The 19,677-nt window shown below is 38.3% G+C and overlaps 1 protein-coding gene across 7 annotated transcripts in view; it reads right to left on the bottom strand.

Annotated features, from left to right (window-relative positions):
* Nucleotides 1-19,677, bottom strand: part of LOC107672342 (glutamate receptor 3-like) — a 47,868-nt gene that overhangs the window by 7,419 nt on the left and 20,772 nt on the right. The window contains exons 8-15 of one of the 7 annotated variants that reach the window (XM_016465515.1): nucleotides 17,886-17,990; nucleotides 17,600-17,707; nucleotides 14,991-15,197; nucleotides 13,462-13,835; nucleotides 11,760-11,958; nucleotides 5,615-5,862; nucleotides 4,682-4,796; nucleotides 207-319 (exon numbers count right to left, since the gene is read on the bottom strand). In XM_016465515.1, the coding sequence (XP_016321001.1) occupies nucleotides 284-319; nucleotides 4,682-4,796; nucleotides 5,615-5,862; nucleotides 11,760-11,958; nucleotides 13,462-13,835; nucleotides 14,991-15,197; nucleotides 17,600-17,707; nucleotides 17,886-17,990 (1,392 nt within the window). In that variant the 3' untranslated portion in view covers nucleotides 207-283. Of the gene's footprint in view, nucleotides 1-204; nucleotides 320-4,681; nucleotides 5,398-5,614; nucleotides 5,863-11,759; nucleotides 11,959-13,461; nucleotides 13,836-14,990; nucleotides 15,198-17,599; nucleotides 17,708-17,885; nucleotides 17,991-19,677 lie in introns of those variants that run through there. The other 6 variants (XM_016465491.1, XM_016465500.1, XM_016465535.1 and 3 more) reach the window with 6 other exon arrangements.

The following is a 19,677-nucleotide window of genomic DNA, read 5'->3' as shown; positions in this document are numbered from 1 at the left end:
TTGCTAAAGGTTTTGATTTTGTCCTACATGTAAAAAATAAACTGCATACAGTATGTAAAGATGATTTTACAATGTAGTGAATCCAGCTGGAGCCAAATCCATTGGATTTACATTAAAACCGGTAAGTAACGCTGGGACTCGTTACGATATTTGTAGAATATGAATATGTTTGCTTGTTAGAAGTTGACGAGTGAGCAGACTAACCTTACTCCCAGAGTCTTTGGTCCCACATTCACCCTTATCGTACCACCACTTGTTTTTCAGCTTGTCTAAGATGCCTTGTTCACTGAGTTTCAACACTGCAAGGTTTACAGGAGTTCTTCACGAGGGGAAATAACATAAATAACATGGCACCATTATGTTATTTTATGTTATTAAAACTTAAACCTACCGAATATCTGTTAACCAAAGCGATACTGTAGGACAACTGGCCTTGTGCTGTTGATATTGTAGACAGCGAGAGAATAAGAGAGAGAGAGAGAGAGAGAGAGAGATGGAGAGAGAGCGAGGGAATGCAGGCAGGGCTAGCCTCAGTGTTACCTTTGACCTGGCAGTGCTACCTACTGTTATCGCTTTGAGTAATCGGCACTCACTGTTCCAACAGAGGCAGAGAGAGTAACCAACACAGAGCATAATTACAAAGAGCATTGGGCAGATGAGTTTGGTTATTGTAATTGTGGTGTGAATTGCAGCTTGTCTAACCCAGTATTCAGCAAGCCGGATCCATCGGGAGAAAAAACCCTTACTTGACTAACAGACAAACAGGACCCAGCAGTCAGAAGGGGAACCGGTCTGTGGTGGGTGAGAGCTGAAGCCAAACATCTTACAAACGAAAACGCCTAGCCCTTATGAAAGTCAGCACGTAAATAATAAACAAAATATTAATGTTAGAGGGATAGATATTTGCATAATGCACCCTTTTCAAATTTTATTTGCCACAAATCATTTGTTTCCAGGGCAGCAGACAAAATAACGCCAACAGTATCGCTCGACGATGTTACTATTTCTTCTGGGCATTTAGTTTTGTAAGATGTTAGTATGTCATCAGCAGGACTGCTGGGAAACTCAGTTTATTTTCCTTCTGCTAAATGATGAGAGTCGCAATCCAGCAAAGCAAATATGCCATACTTACCACCGTAACGAAAGCCAGCTTCAGACATCGAATGGTGTGATACCTGACGAATAATACCTTGAAACAATGAGATCTGTTTATTGGGACATGGACCTATTGCTTGAAGTACATTCAGCTTGCATTTATGTGTATCTATAAGTGAAAATCCACAATATTGCTTAATTTTCAGCTTGTATTTATGTGTATCTATAAGTGAAAATCCACAATATTGCTTAATTTTCAGCTTGTATTTATGTGTATCTATAAGTGAAAATCCACAATATTGCTTAATTTTCAACTCACAAACTTAATTTGCAACAGCACAAATTTGGTTTCTCCCATTTTCATTCAAATTTTAAATTTCAATCAAAATTCTAAATCATTACTAAACATTGCTCCTATTTCAACAACAGTGTGTTCTAGTTAGAATGAAGTGGCCATGGTTGCCATAATCGAATACTGTTTATGAGTATACACACCTGTTGAACTGACTCAGAACTTCACCAACAGCTAAATACAATTGGAACTATCAGTAATCCATGCATAAAAAAGAGGCCCTGATACTGATATGTTTGCTATGTGAAGCGTTGAGATATTCTGTGTATTTCCAGCATACTGCAGTTTATTTTTTACAATTTTGCTATGCGTTAATAGTATGGTATACTCTCTGGGTTTGCTGAATTACTCCATTCATGCATTTCGGATCAGACTTGGGTCAATAAATGAGAAACATGCAGCTGTGATGTCATAACAGACTAGACACCCTCCACTCAGAATGCTCAACTTATCAATGCTCAGACTAGGCAGCCATTTTGGTCTCAAGAGTTTAGATCTCAGGCACCACTCATGAGCAAGAGCCAAATACTGCAGTGAACTTGCTTTTGAAGACCAATCAGGACTGAGTAGGGCTGCCTTGCCCTCATGATAGGCTGAACACAGGGTGATCATTCTGCAGGCACAGGGGCTAAAGAAAAGCGACCATAAATTCGTTGAAAAGTGTGTGCGTGTATAATGAATTTGTGCTTGTCTGTGCATTCGTATGCAGATGAATGTGGTGTGTTTTGTGAGTCTACAATACGGCACCAGATCTTTCACCACCTTTGTTTTCTAGGAGTGTTTAATTAGAATTCTCACGTTCTCCTGTGACGTTTTGTCCCTTCAGGACTGTGTGGCCCCAGCAGGTTTATATTTTTCTTTAAACAAGGGAGCTACGGGCTTTTGCATGGGTTACACGCCAATTCAGGGAATAATCTGAGAAAGCTGGCAGCTCCAAAGGGATTTGCATACTTGTGGCAGGAATTTGGCCAAAGATAAAAAATGGTGTCTTTTCCAAAAAAAAAAAAAAAAGTCATCTGGCTGTTTGATTGGACATGTGAGGATACCCAAGTCCTCACACTTCTCTTTTGCCACTACCAACAATTTGTTCAATATCACGAACAAACAACCACTCAACATGCCCTCCAAATGTTTGGAAACGCAATAGGCTTAGTAATTTGAACAATATCAGCATAAATCCTTGGCATTTGTGAAGAATTCGCAAGGGACAACACAGACTTTAAAAAACATTTTATTAACTAAAAATATGATTTCAGAACACATAAATATACAATTTTTTTTTAATCTCAAAACTATTCTAATTGGTATGTTGTGTACTAACCTAATTGGCAATCAATCATCTATAAAGGTGTGCTGACTTATTACTCTTTGAAAAAGAAACCCAAGTTAAATTTAATCCAGTAATTAGGCATCACAGCTGACTATGGTGTTTACAGTATATACTGCTATTAATATGTAATCAAGAACAACTTAATTATAGCTGGTCTCCAATGATAACTGCAAGTTTCTTGAATGCATTTACACAGAAAAAAATGATAAATACTTATGCTGATATTGTCCAAAACCCCACTTAACCTAGGGTATTTCCAAACTTCTAGAGGGTATCGTAAACATGTAAGTGACAACTCTGCTAAACTACAGCTACAACACTATTAAAGGAAGAGTTCACCCCAAAAAATAAAAATGATGTGTTCTTGTGTCGTTCCAAACCAGTATGACTTTATTTCTTCTAAAATTTGATAAAAAATGACAGTTTTAAGGCCTTATGAAATATGTTTTCAAATTTAGTTTTATTTTGACCAAATTCTGTTTTCCATTAATTTTCTGGATTCCATTTTAATGGTTTCAATAAATTTTAGCATTCAAAAGCATCTCTAATTAATTGATTTTATTAAAAAAACAAAACTTTTGTTGTTGTTTTTTGAAACATACTGAGTTGTGTATTTACATTTTTCTGGTAAATAAATTCTGGTACTGTAAGTATTCAGGGAATTCAGGGAATTAGCTCGAGATACTGTAGTTATTATATTAACAACTGGTAGTTGTTTAAATTGTCTGTGGTGAAGTCAGATTAGCATTGAGAATTTCCACGACAACCTTTATGTTTCTGTTTGTACAGTATATATGACCACAGTTTTTCTCAAAAGAAATGGCAAAATGCTCATGAAGTGACTCTCACAGCAGTTCTACTGATTATGTTCATGTGTTGATGTACTCATATATTGAGGCAGCAGAGGCTGAAAACAATGCGAGCGTCACGCATGCTTCAGTATGTGTTTAGTAAACAAAGCAGCGCTTCTGCACCATTCATTCACACACAGAACATGCAGAATTTATATTTAAATTGTATTTTTGCTGCTTAATATTCACGGACGCTAGTCCATATCGCGTTTTGATTTAAGTGTACCAACGTACTTTTGATTTATTCATCCATGACATTCCGCGTTATACAGTAAATTTTATTTTTATGACTAGATTTTGCAATTACGTCCATGTTCCACGTTTTTATGTTTGACCAAAGAATAAAAGTCACTGGTTTGGAACGACATGAGTACAGTAAATGACAGAACTTTCACTTTTGGGTGAACTATCCCTTAAACATAATAATAAACAGCAAATAGGCTCAGGCAATCCTATGTGCTTTAGAAAAGTACCGGAACCTATTTTCCAGTGAAGTTTTGGTCTTGTTAGCACTGTCTATTAGATCCTCGTACATCTCTCTCTTGATAGCCCATTAAATCCTGGAACTCTGGTAGACACAAACAGTACATTTTCTGATGATCTGATATTACAGATCAGAGGAGAGCCAGAGAAGGCCTAGTCTCTTCTATCTGGAACAAGCTGTTTTTTTCACCACACAAACAAACCCGGCTTCGCAATCACCTAAGCATCCTAATAAGCTGCGCTCCTGGTGACCCTGACCTCGCTCCACACATCCACCCACTCGAGCCTTTATTCCTCTCCTCCTCTGCTTCCTTTCCTCCATTAGCCAAGTAAAGGGTCACATCTGATCACAGTTTGCCTTATTACGTAAGCTCCAAAAAAACCTGTTACATTAGCAGTGCTGACAGTAACTGCGGCCATCGCAGTGGTGCTAATGTCCTTGGGTCATTAGGCTCAGTTTGCTCGTGTTCACCCCTGAGGGTCACGGTACTGTTGCCGGGGGTCATAGGTCACAGCCTTGCCGATTACTCATAGCTAGGAAATGGTTGTTTGGGTGAGATTGAGGCTGACCTTCGAGTCCCCTCCCCCGCTGCCGCACTCTCCCTTGTCGTACCACCATTTATTTTTCAGCTTGTCCAGCAGGCCCTGCTCATTCAGCTTTAACACCGCCAGGTTTACAGCGCTTCTTCAAATGATAAACACATAGCTCGTAAGAAAAGGGACAGGTTCGTGAGAAATCTAATGAGACTGCAGCAACTGGCAGTTGCTTTTTTGTTAGGGGTCAATACAAGAGGAGAGACCGGTTAACTGGTGAAGTGGTTGGACCGCTCGATTGGTTAACTGGTTGGACCGTTCGATTGGTTAATTGCGCCAGCTACTGGGTACAGACAGAAGCGTGTGTGCAAGTGAGGTGCGTGTGGTGCAGAGAGAAACAGAAAGAAGTGATAGGAAGAAAAAGAGGTTGAGTGCTGGTGAGTGATGGGAAGGATGCAAGAGGAGAAGAAACAGTGTATGGCATGACATGCTTGGCAGCAGGCAGTACAGCACCGGTGCAGAGAAGAAAAAAAAAACAATCCAACCATACAAACATTACACAAAGAAGACAAAAAAGAGGAAGGAGGATGACAAGAAAAATGGGGTAGGAAATCAACAGCAACAGGCATTACACTGTAAAAATGGACGGCAAATTAAGTTAAGTGACATTTCTGTAGAGAGAAACACGATAAAAACATTACCGCAACATACATGACTAAAGAAAAAGAAACTTAACACACAGACACGTTTACCTTATCATGTACCGCAAGAGAAAGAGAGACAGGCAGAGTGAAAGCAAAAAAGAAGGAAAAAGAGTTCAAGGAAAGAGAGAATGAGAAAAGGTAGAGGTGAGAGAGTAAGAATGAAAAACAAAACATGAATGCGACAGAGAGAAGAGAGAGAGATGGTGGAATCAGGGTAGGTGGAATACTATAACAACAGAGTGAATTGTTATATTATTCCACCCACCTTAATGCCGACCCTTTGGGCGTGGCCACACCGTAGCCCTTGGAGTCCAGGTTCCCTCCCACCTTCATAGTGTCACACGGCTTTCTCTGCTCGATGTATTCGTTCATCGTGGACTCGAGCAGGAACGCAAACTTCCCCTTCGACTTGCGCACACGGGCCACTCCGTCGGGGGTGGTCTTAACAAACACGGACGGCTCGGCCGACTTCATGTAAGACCACATCTTCTCATAGACAGCGATCTTTGAACGCTGAAAGAGAGAAAGGACAAAGAGGAAATAACTGAAAGGTTAAGAGAGCGACGTGTGAGTTTCGTGACCTTTTACAATTAAGAAAGTGGCTGCCTAAAACTACCTGTCTTGCAGGGATGGACTGGGACTCATTTTGTGACCTATACCAGCCACCATGTATAATACTCCACTATATTATTAGAAAGTAGCTATATTTGGTTACATATATGATGGGTACCAGGAGCATTTCTAGCCTTTCATCAGTATTGAGGCACAGGGCCCCCAACAAAAAATGTCTCTATATTTAAATACTGTTTTGGGTATAGGGATATAAATTGGTCTTCATAATTGGTCTTCACCTGCCAATGTTTCTTGTTCATAAGCTGTACATGTAATAAGTGGTTTCCTCAATGGCGATAGACAGGCTGTTTCATACAATAGAATGTTGGTAAATATCACCTCATCCAGGGAGCTTTTTGTTTTCTGTCTTATAAAATATCTCATTATGATGGGAGAAACTGCTGCAGTCAATGCATGATCTGAATGAATCGAACTGAACTGCAAACACTTTCAGACTTTTCTTAGAGTTCTAGATCTTATTAGATCAATAGTGATTCACTGGCATCTCTAGATCTGATTTTAAACAGATGATTGAAAACATACAGAAATATTATAAGAAAAAATGATCCTCTGGACAGTATACGGAAATCTCCCTGAAAACTGTCAGGCAAAGATTTATCAGTAATATTTTACTGGGGCACAGCAGTAAAAATGGTCCATCTATTCTAGGATATTCCATTTAAATGTGCATTAAATTCAAAACATCGTTTTAGATGTCTCACAACATGAACATCCCTCCCCAGACACGTTATCAAATAAAGATCTCAAACATTTCTTTCAATTAGTATTTTGTACAAGATTCTTCAGGAACGTTTGATCTTGGAGAGTCCTGCTGTCAGGAGACTAAACCCGACAAGCATCAAAGTATAAAATCTTAGAAAATTAGAATAGATTAAAATAATCACTTAACAGGTCCCTCACATTGTCTGTCCAACCAAGGTCATTACAAACAAGCTCTGTATCAAAAATGAGTATGACTCACAGACTAGACTATATACAGTATATAAGTAAAGAAAAAAACCTAAACATGTCAACACACAGTTCTCCCACACAACATTCTCACACTCAGAATGCATGGAATGAATGAAAGAACAGAGAAATCATGGCTCTACTTATCCTTGTAATTGTGCTGCAATTCTGCATTTGAGGTGATTTAAAGCTTAAGTTTCATAAGCCAAAATATTCTGTGTCTATCTCTTGCGAGGGTAGCTATAAATGGCCATGTAGCGGACAGGATATCTCTGGAGAAAACACACACACACACACACACACACAAATTTATTAGGACAAACACACACACACTCCTTTATAGGACAGAGTTTTACACATACACTCACACATATCGCACATGTAAGTAGGTTAACTTGACCTCCAAACAGCTGGTGTAGGAGTGTATGTGAATGTGTTTTTCTTGAGTTTTTTGGCACAAACTGTAGAATTCAAAGCAGGAAGTGTGTAATTTCTGTTCCACTTGCGGCACCAAATGGAAATGCAAAAATAATGACTCTTTTCAGATCTCTGACATGATAAACATATTATACCAACTTACACTACTGGATGAGCTGTGTCTGGCCAGTCCGATCCTCAAGTATATAACAGAGCCATTAATCATGGTGGGCACTTAATTGACTTTTAATATTTGATTCAAATGGATGATTTTTAATATTTGATCCAATATATTTAATTCTGCAAAATCCTAAACCTTTTTGTATTTTAACATTATCATTAAACTATCTATATCTTCATCAAAAGAATAGTTCACAAAAACCGAAAACTCTGCTAATACTCAGACTTATGTTTTTTAAAACTGTGTGCAAGTGACTTTCTCAGAATGCAAAAGGAGTCATTTTGAAGAACTTTTTCACGTAAGCCTTATAATAAAAGTAATATTGTAAAATGTGTAAAAATGTCTTTTTGAGTTGAATATATTTTAAAATGTAATTTATTCCTGTAATGGCAAAGCAGCCTTAAGTCTTCAATGTCACATAATCCTTGAGAAATCATTCTAAAGCCTTGTACACACCGGGACGATTATCGCGCGCGCTTATCGCCAACGTTTTTCGACGTCTCTTTTGTGTTCATACCCAAGCGATTTTCGCTGGCGATGAGCCAAGTGAACATGCAAATTCACTCCCTGACATTAGCTGGCGCTTAATGAAAAACAGAAAATTTCGCAGTGCGAAAAAGCGAGGATTTTTTTTTCGTCCTGTGTGTCGATTTTTTTCCCCATCGCTCCACGATGAAACGGGCCGTCCAATCAGATTTGAGCTTACACATCGAATTTTATTTGATCTGCAATTCCTTTCCATAACAACTCCCTCTTATCGAGATTTTTGTAGTCGCTGTCGCGTCTGTCATAAAGCCCTTTGTGTTCAGACACCAATGAGACCAGCAGCTCTACATTCATCTTGCCTCGATGCATCTTCTTGGTCCGCTTACTTCCTCTTCGTCGTTAGGTATCGTGTGTTCGGCAAGACCGTTTTGTGCTTGAGCGCCACTAAGTTGTGTTTTACTGTAACTTCAGCAGCTCCAGGCATGTGAACAAAAGCGCCAATCTCATTGGTCGGCCAGTTTTTAACACGGTGCGTCAAACCAAAAAATCGAGCCCGAGGCGTTTTTTTAAAAATTACGCTTTTACGCCTCGCGTTTTGCGCGTCGGTGTGCACACTCACATTGGCGCACTTTGTTTAGTCACGAGGCGTTAAACGTCGGCAATAATCGGGCGCGATATTCGTCCTGGTGCGAACAAGCCTTTTATATGTTGATTTGGTGCTTAAGTAAAGGGCTTTTCACACTGAAAGCGAAAATTCGGCGCGAATGTTCGGCGCGATGACGCCTTTGATTCGAAACAATAGATCCCTATGGGGCTACACACCAGGCGCGTTAGATCACGTGCCCAGAGCAGCTGCTGTTGCACGAGTGGTGGCGCTGTTTCGAACATCAGTGTAAACAAACACCATCCCGGTAGAGAGAAGAGAGTGGATGCCGAGTTCCTGTTATATTTGGTATCTGAGAACAGATTTATCCTTACATGTTCTTAATATAATTTCTAAATTCTCCATTGAATTATGTGATCTGGAGTGTCCGGTTTCTTCCACGTGCGCGAGTGTTATGAGTCAGAGCGCGTTAACTCTCTAGATCTTCCCTGTTTAAAAAAACGAGTGAAACATTTTTCTACACATGAAATATGAAAGCAAATAGACATATGATTATGACGATATATTTTCTGTATGTGTATGCAGCTCATGGTAATTTTATAACAATAAAGGATGTTTATGACAATAAGCAGTGTGGCGTTATTAAACATAGCCTACAAAGAGTGCATGTCTGCCTATTATAGAATCAAAATCAACTATAGATCACAATCGGAAGTTATTACAAGCACTCGATGATGGTTTATAGTGGGTTTTAAGCAAAAACAATAATCACATAAATTTTCAAATGTGGCTTGATGCTAATTGTACTTATAAATATTTTAAGATGTTTTCTTATAAGCATTAGGCTATAGATAGTTTGTGTTTCTGGCACAGAACCAAACTTTATTTAGCTATATTTAATGCTGTATATTGAGCAGTGGACGATGTTAAATCCAAGAGATACATATCTCAGTAAAAATGCATTGCTGGCCGGCACCACCTAGCGTGCAGGCGTGAATTAGCAGAAGGCGATCAATCGTTTCGTGCTCGGTGTGAAAGCAACGTTCGTCGGCGATTCGCCTCGCTTTTTCGCATCGCCCTCAGTGAGAAACGGCCTTAACATTCATTATTATTATCAGTGTTGAATACAGTTGCGGTGCTTAATAATTTTGAGGTAACTCTTGATACATTGTTTTTTCAGGATTCTGTGACGAATAGAAAGTTCAAAATAACAAAAACTTTTGATCAATTTAATGCATCCTTGCTAAATAGTAGTCATACAGGCTAATATTTGATGGTGCTTTTGCAGCCCTTTTTTGATGTTTGAAATGTTAGTTCTCATTCATTGTAATTTCATGTAAAAGACTACCGGCATAACAATTTCTCCATCTGTGCTCCATGGAAGAAATAAAGCCATCAAGTTTAGAATGACATGAGGGTGATTGTTTCTTTAAACTGCTTGTTTTGTGGTTACTGTTCCACAATATACCCACATTGTTTTTCTACCTCAAAACCTAAACTCTAACCAACATTACCATCTAACAAAGCTGAGTTACTACATTCACTACTTGCTTGGATAGTTTGCTGCAATAATACGTTATGAACACAAGGTGGAGACTGTCTCCACATCAAATTCAGCCAACATCTGTGTCAGCTGCTCTCCTGTCATCTTTGCTCTGATCCAGTTTGTTAACAGATGACAACTCATGAAAGAGAGCGGAGCAAAAGGGCACCTCATTTCATGTGTTCTCCATCTCTGTCTCCAACCACTCTATAGTCGGTCTGTGAGGTGACAGTGACTGTGTGAGTGACTGATTACGTGTGTGTGAATACATATACATGTATATCTGCTTTCATACACTTGCGCACACACACACACACACTGCAAGTAATTGTGACATTAAGGTTAAATGACAGGATGAGCTCATCAGCAGTGGTGTATCTGGGTCATCTTAAAACTGCCATGTTCCCTGTCATCTCAAAACACACACACACACACACACACACACTCTGCCTCTAGCTCACTCGGCTCACATGAAAAACAGTTTCTGGCTAAGATTCAGTAAAACATGTCTTTAGTCAAAGATGGTCGCTTGTCTGTGGTGACACGTCTTTGTCAGATTGTCAATTGACTGTCATCGCAGTTTAGTCTTCTTGCAAGTAAACTCACACAACTGTGCTTTTCTTTAGATTACTTAGTCGTTGCGGATTTAAGTTGTTTAAAGCAACAATCATTTACCAGTCTCACCACATGAACATGTAAAGTAAGCCTATAACTGTCAAAATTTATGATGTTTAAGAAAAGAAATCAAAGCAACATATCAGACACTCCCTCAAACCCATATATCAGAATCTCTCAATCCTGAATCAAAAAAAAAAAACTTCCAGTACTGCACATTTTGAATGCCTCCTTTAATTGACAAATCCAGTTCAGCTAGTGAGTTGAATAATGCACATTAGACTTTGCTCAGACAGGCAGAAAAACTTTTTTCTTTTTTTTTTGCACATTAGACTCATCCGTCTCAAACCCATATATCAGAATCTCTCAATCCTGAATCAAAAAAAAAAAAAACTTCCAGTACTGCACATTTTGAATGCCTCCTTTAATTGACAAATCCAGTTCAGCTAGTGAGTTGAATAATGCACATTAGACTTTGCTCAGACAGGCAGAAAACTTTTTTTTTTTTTTTTTTGCACATTAGACTCATCCGTTCAGTGCCTGAAATACAAAAAAAAAACAAAAAACCTATCCCATATATGATTTGAAAACTGTTTAAAATCCTATTTTTTCCTGGAAATCTGAGGCTGAATGATCCAAAAAGTATTTTTGTCATACAGGACACAACGCATATGTAACATTATGGATTATTGCATAAAGTGCTTTTTTCAGTTTCAGCATTGGTGTAGTTACTGCAGTTTGCCTGTACAAGACTTCTTTCAAAAACATAAAAAAAATCATACCACCCCAAACTTTTGAACAGTAGATGTAAATAAGGGCGAGATCTAAAGTATGACTGGGGAACTCCAGGATCAGGAGTAAGAAACACTGGCACAGAATACAAGTTTTATTATGATCCAATAACCACACAGGCTTATTTCCTCATTTCGGCTAAAAATAGCAGTATTATTGCATTTGACAATATATTTTTACTGCTGTCTTACCCTGAAGAACTCTTTGGTGGAACCGGAGTCGAGTGTTCCGTAGGCGATCTCAGTCTGCTTGGCCAGGTCTTCTGCACTCTCTATAGGTGACACCATCCTTTCCACAGTCAGGAAAGCAGCCAGATTGGCAGTGTAGGATGAAATGATGATCAGGGTGAAGAACCACCACACACCTCCAACAATACGACCAGACAGAGACCTGAGAGAGAGAGGGAGAGAGGGAAAGAGGGAGAAAGAGAGGCAATAGGAGAGCAAACAAAACCCCTGTGAAAGGTTAACAATTAGATGTATTGAAACTATTACTGCCGATAAAAGATGTAAATGTTTTCAAGAAACTAACACAATCACTCAAAGTACTTATGTTTGCACAGGCTGTCTCATGAGAGACAGCAGAAAGATGAGGATGAGAAGCACAGGGTCACAAAGATCACCTCAAGAATGAAAGACAGGAATCCAAGAGTAATTAGGTGAGTACGATGGGCAGGAAAATTGAATGAATGAATAGACGAATGATGGAATGAGTGAAGAGGGCTGACACTCCTCCACTGAAACAGTTTATAAACACCAACTGCTGACAGTAAATAAGAGACATGCAGCAAGAACACGGTAGCCCTCCAAGAAAGAGAAAAGAGTGAAAGAGAGAAAATCTGAACATTTTACAGTCAACACATGGTGAATATAAATTATTTTAGTTGGTGCCCAGCATCACTTTAAACAGTGGTTCTCAAAGTGCAAAATCTTGATTTTTTTTTTGTATATAACAATAAAAATTAAAAAATTAAAAAAGTAAACAGAATTTTCCTTTTTGGGTGAGCTAAGCCTTTGTTATTGTGCCTGCAAAGCAGTATAATTCATGTGTTTTTAAATTTTTGGATATATTAAATATCATCTTTTGATTTTTTTTTTTAAATATATTTTCAATTTTTTCCTTTAATTTAAAAAACACATTCGATTATTTTCCAAAGCACGCAGTTTTCATTGTGTTTTATGTTTAATAACTCAGCTATCATTAACAGTAGAGCCCTGTTCACACAAAGGACGATAACTATAAAGATAACGATAAAGATATAGTCCACACCACAGCTATAACGACAAAGGCACAGAGAAATGATATCGTTGGAATCACTTTCAGAACATCAGAACGTGAATGGAGCTTAAAAGTTTGAACAAAAAAATTTATAATGTGCAGTAACTGCAAAAATAATTCACTGGCGCACATTTGTGTATTTCAAATTGCTAGTTTTTCCCCTCATTTTTAAGTACAAAAAGATTTGTATAAAATCTGTTAAATGATTATATGTCATTACAAGTGCCAAAATTGGCTACAAATACTGACAGATGATGATATTGGGGTGAATGTAGTGCAAAAGTTTCTTTAGCTTCAAAGAGGAGTATGACTAAAAAAAATGAGAACCACTGATTTAAAACAAGCTGTACTTCAAGAGAGAAAAATAGGAGATAGAGACAGGAACAGCTGTAGTGACAATATTGTGACTGATGAGTGACTAAGTGAATGAATGACGAAAGTGAAGTGATAACAGAATAGGTTAAGGTTAGAAGATAAGCTTATTAAAAAGTGAAACACCCCAAGTAGAATAACATATATGCACCATGAAAGACAAGACGACCATAAAATGCAAAGATGAGGGGAGAGAGAAAGATGAGGATGGAGAGACAAGGATGGGCTAAACAATACACCAACCTTGGCGAGATATCGCATCCTTGCTGCATGAAAGCTCCAAGAGAGAACCAGAGACTGTTAAAGATGCCGAAGTCGTTGGGCGGGTCGGGGGACGTCTGCGGATCCTTCGCCTCTTCATTCTCATCCAGGTGCCATTCATATGGACTGAAACGACTCACCAGGAAGAGAACCACACTCACGCCGATATATGCAAACACAATACACATCCAGATCTCATAGGCCAGCGGATCCAGGAAGGAGAAGACTCCTGGTTTGGACTTCTGTGGTTTCTTGATCATGATGGAAATGCCCAGACTCATGAAGGGCTTGGAGAAATCTATCACCTCCTCCCGGACAAGGGTTATAGTGAGAGGAGCCACAGCTATATCTGCTCTCTGAAAACATGGAACACAGTGAAGCTCAGTTCATAATACCAGGAAAAAATTATATATGATCATGGTCATGTGATTAGATGGTTTACTATTCTCAATTTAATGAAAATAAAAATGCAGAACTCAGGAATGATCAAGTTGTTTGAATACCAACAACAAATTAAAGTACATTTGGTTCATTCTTTACATTTATCTGTATGTTACATCTGTAAGTAGCAGATGTTACCATGTACTTCTGTCCCAAAATGTCTTCTTGTCTCCATCTGCTTTTGAATGCAACTCAGAACTCAATTTAAAATTTAAAAATTCAACAAAAGATTAGCAGATGTTACCATGTACCCAAAATCCAAAATGTCTTCTTGTCTCCATCTGCTTTTGAATGCAACTCAGAACTCAATTTAAAATTTCAACAAAAGATCTAAATAGAACTTCATAATAATATTTTGTGTAGGGATGCACTAAGTTCTGGTCAATATGAGCCAAGAGGTAGCAAATAAATAGCGTATGATAAATTCTTGACAGGATATAAAAATCCTGTCAAGATCTTTTTAGTAAAAAAATAAATAATAATCTCCTGAGATGATTAATTGATATGTGTCTCATATATTCAGGATATGTTGAATGGCACACAAAAACAAAACAAAAGCAGACACACACATGCACACACTTTCTGTCATTCTTACAGTGAATAAAAAAATAAGTTGTTTAACTTTAACAGAAACCAAATGAATGGAGCTGATTTGTGTTTTCCCCAAATAATCCATTTACCTATGTAGAGAGGCACTAATTTGGAGCTTTATCGTGTAAAAACACTGACCATGACCAAAGACTTGGGTGATGTCAGCAACACCAGGATACTGGCATTCATTTTTTTTTTTTCAATTAAAAATCACATTGCAATGTCAAAATAAATCATGTGACACAGGAAAGAATGATGAGAACAACTCTGACAAGCACCAAACTGTGAAATGTTAAGAGATAGCGAGAAAATCTTGCATAATATATGTTCAAAACCTACCAAAAATTGATTTTATGACTTTTATTTTGACATAGTGGTCAGTGATTTTATATGAGGCCTCCTAAGTGTTGCTGGTTTCACACAGCCACTATCCCACTACCCACAATTTCCCATTGCAGGTTCATTTTCCCAGCACTCACCCCATATACCAACTCCCCCACCATGCCGTTCCAGGTCTTGGTCTCAGGGTCGCGTGCTCCGTATTTCCCATCAGCCACAATGGACAGTTTGTACTTTATGCCCACATGCTTTGCGATTTCTGATGCCAAGTCTACACAGTAGCCCTCATAGCGATCATTCCCTTCCAACTGCATATAATTCCTCTTGTACATTACATATGGAGCTTCCTGTTAACCAAATCAGATTAGGTTCAGCAGGCTTTCAGACCGACAGCCCAGAACACACACACATGCACACGCATGCACATAAGATCACCGATTAGTCTGCAATCATGCTGATATGTGTCACACATACACACTTTCACACCTCTTTCATTCTTACTCATTCACACAAACACATACTGAAATATACACATGCATTGTGAGTCTCGTAACAAGTAATGTGACCAACAGCCAAGCTACCAGACAAACAGCAGCAGTGAGAAAGGCTAGTTTGAATTTAAATTGGGTTTTGGGACAGTGCTATTTAATGGTGGTTTCTGATTTCTCTAATCGGAGAGAGAAAAAGAGCGCTGACAGAGATGTGAAGTTGCAGGTCCTCTCATTAGTAAACTGGAGTCATTTGTCAGTCTAAAGCAAGCAAGGATATGGACGTTTAAGAGACTGCTGAAAAAAACGTACACACATGTATGTGTCCAGTGCATGCAGGAGGGTTAAAGAGGACAGCAGAGGTTTTCTCACGTGTGTGCTTTTAACTATTTTAATAAGGCCAAATCTAATGACACTTCAGATTAAAATTCTGCTTTAATAGCATCAGATCAAACTCGAGTTTCCTTTCATCTTATTTACTGAACCCCATCATCCATATTTTCAGTCGGTTTCAAGCTATTTAAACTCGTTTCGTTACACAAGCACGTCTGTCCAACCTGTGCAGAATGAAACATTCTTTTTACAAACTCTTATTAAACTAATTAGCCTGCTTTCAATTTCTGTATCTACTTATGAGGTCATCATAGGCAGAGTCAGAAAGAGGTCGTCATCATTTTTAAATGTAACATAAGGCGAACCTTATGGTACATTTAAATATGACTTTGCTTTTCTAATTACGTTTAGTGGCATATGTTTATTTAACTGGTCTTACAAATGTTCATTTTGCTAACGTAATGTAACTTATCTGCATTAAAACAACTGTATTCCCTAACGACAGAGTTCTGAAGTTCATTTTACTTTTTCCTACTAAGATTTGGTTTCTGTGACCTTCAGGTTATGTATTATTCAAAAGATTCATCCTTTAATTAATAATCCTTCCATTTCATCTCAGTCCTCTCCTCTATCCACCCCTGCCCTCAAGTTCTCAGAGTTCTTCATTAAGGACATAATTATGAAACTCGTTTAAGCCCAGCTGTAATCACTGTACTGCCCCCAACCGATTCACTTCCAGCATTTGGTTCAATTAACGTGCGTTTGTTTAAACACAGCGAGTCGTCCAACGTAAGGTAACATGTCCAGTAGGCAAAGCATCTCCACATGCACAACCTGGCACACGTCCTGTCTGAAATTCTCTGGATTAAGAAGCTTTGCAATTTATTTCTATAATTTATTTAACATATGAGTTGCCAGCTAAAGTCAATACGAGAAGAAATTAAATTCAAAATAAATTTTGCTATTTGAATGTGTATGCACCACAGTTCACTCGGATGTATTCATCACTTTGGGAGTTACAAAATAAGTACTGCTCGGTTTCTTTTTGATCCAAATCAGATTTTTTTTATTTTTAGACAAAGAAAATTGAGCTGTATGTCAGAGGATGTATCTCAAGAGTGGCTGAGCATCTGTATGCATTTTATTTTGTAATATCACTGGAAGATAACATTGAATGAACAGGCCCTGAGCTTGTTCTCAACCACGACTTCTCTTCATGTGACACCTAAATAGTCAATAATAAATTAGTAAAAAAAATATGAAAAGCAATCTAATCAAATACTTGAATTGGATCGAACTGCTATTGAGTGGGCGCTAGCCACACTCACACTTAGATAGCGACATACCTGCTCACATTCATCATATTGGCATGGACAATTGTGTCATTTTTTGGGAGCTAAATAAAGAACAAACTCTCTGATTGGACAGCTGGATGTTAAAAACAGGACCTCGGCCAGAAAACACATCTGAACTCTGACGGGATGTAAAACGAGAGAGACTTTTTCTGATGCTTACTATTTCACACCATGTGTGAGAAAACCATCAGCCGTGTCTTGCGTGTATATTTCTTTACATTTTCTGCAATTTGCATCCAGCTTGGCATCTCAGTCGTTCAGTACTTACGTTTGGTGAGGTGAAAGAAGCAGAGAAAGAGACAGTCTAACCTATTTCTTACCAAAGCCAGTATTGTGATGTCACTGCTACAACAGGCCACCGGAATGGAACTGAAAATGCTTTGGCACTCACACGGATACAGTTGAAACACTCTTCTGTGATCGACTGTTTCAACATGTAGTGAGTGAGTGCAAAGCAAAACGAAACAGAAAAACGTTCTGCCCCCCCAGAATGCAATGCAACTGTGACACTAAACCTGAAAGGGCAGAAGGATCATGGTTCGGTATATTTAAAAGCAGCTTTAGATAGTGTACCATAATAGTAGTGACCACAATGGTTCTGTTTTCCACAGAGGAGGATTCGTTGGTAACCTGCTGCTCCACTATATAAACAAATTTCTCATATTCATTCCAGTAGCCAATCTGCAAGCAATATAACAAAGAGTGAAAAATTGAAGGGGGTCTGAATACTTTCCGTACCCACTGTATATACACACACACACATAAATATACATATATAGCAACTTAAAAGTGATTGTGGCTTCACTGTGACAGTAATATTGTGTGAATTTATAGAAACTGCCCTCCGAGAGCCACTAACCTTTCTGGCTCCTCCCGGTTTCATTTCATAAACATCAATGGTGTAATTTGATCGCCGTCCAAACGAGTCGAACTGAATATTTCCCGTCATACCCTGAACCTGAACCTGCAGGAAGAAAGCACACAGGAACAGTAACACCCACAAAATAACAAGCACGACAAAAAAGGAAAGCATGATACAACATTATTAAACATAATGGAAGTATCATATAACCATATAGACCTTATGTAGCCCGCCTCTTTTCAGCACTGTGTTCATTCACTACTGACATTTTATATGGTATCTGCTTCAAACATGACAATGCTCATGACAACTTTTGTTAACTCTACAATAAGTAAATCCACTTCACCGGCTTCTTTTTAACTCTTTAACAGCGATGCAATTGAAATATACAGAAACTACCACAAAAACGAAAGTAAACACACACAGTTCAAAAGATGGCTGTAAGCTTGTTTCTCTGGCACATAAGGTCTACAGGGAAAAATTGTTGCACATTCATTAAAGTGCCCCTATTATGGATTTTTGAAAATTACCTTTCCTGCAGTGTGTAACAAAGTGAATGAAAACATCCTGCCAAGTTTTAAATCTGAAAGTGCACCGCGTATAAAGTTATTGTCTCTCAAAAGAAAGAGTCGACTCTGAATCATTGAAACGAGTCGTTTTTAAAACGAATCCCATGTTGACCTCAAAATGAAACATTAGCATATTGCCGCCCACTTGTTGGTCTTTTTTCGTTGGTCTGAATGAAAATGCAAATTCATTCTTTGCCACTAGGTGCTGCTTTTGGAAGCAGTAAAATAGTGGTTTCCCTGGTAACGGCTGTACACAAAGCAGCACTGCGCTCACAAACGCTGCTTTATCAGGCATTACAGGCAAGATGAAATGAAAATGAGACCAATCGGACCAATCACCGCTGATTAGCGTCACGCAAAGGAGGGGTTTGGAAAAATTAATCATTAAATGAATCGATTGGGAGTCCTTGAGCAAGTAAGGTAAAAATAAATGCATATTATAAGACAATGAAAGTGTTTTTTGTCCTTGCATGCATGTCAACCTGTTGTTGGGGACTCCCAAAACCAAAATATGAACCTTTCATAACCCATAATAGGGGCACTTTAACAATTTATGGTTGTTAAAACATTCTGCCCACCCAGGATGCAATGCAACTGTGACACTAAACCTGAAAGGGCAGAAGGATCATGGTTCGGTATATTTAAAAGCAGCTTTAGATAGTGTACCATAATAGTAGTGACCACAATGGTTCTGTTTTCCACAGAGGAGGATTCGTTGGTAACCTGCTGCTCCACTATATAAACAAATTTCTCATATTCATTCCAGTAGCCAATCTGCAAGGGACAGAAACAGCAACAGCATAAATAGAATCAATCAATCAGAGTCCACCAATAACAGAAATACAGCAATTCAGTAAGAGAATGACTCCATAGCAACATGATCTCATGACTGATGGAGGAGGAAAGCAAGTATGAGGGCAGCTGGAGCGTTTAAGTGCATATCAAAGGGGTCATATCATAAGAAAGATCATTTTCCTTGAGCTTTCAAGAGAAAATATTTACTCGCACTATATGAAAACATATTGTAACTTTAAAAAAAAGAAAGAAATGGGCAAAAATGTAACATTTAATGATGAAGGTCTAAAAAAGGGCAGAGAAAATCTAATTTGTATAGTTTTAGTTTTTATTGCTACATATATATATATATATATATACAGTGGGTACGGAAAGTATTCAGACCCCCTTCAATTTTTCACTCTTTGTTATATTGCAGCCATTTG

This window comes from Sinocyclocheilus anshuiensis, unplaced genomic scaffold (assembly GCF_001515605.1).
Source record: "Sinocyclocheilus anshuiensis isolate Anshui unplaced genomic scaffold, SAMN03320099.WGS_v1.1 scaffold681, whole genome shotgun sequence".
Classification (NCBI taxonomy): domain Eukaryota; kingdom Metazoa; phylum Chordata; class Actinopteri; order Cypriniformes; family Cyprinidae; genus Sinocyclocheilus; species Sinocyclocheilus anshuiensis.
Note: the sequence above shows the minus strand (reverse complement) of the source record. Positions and strands in the feature narration are given on the sequence as shown.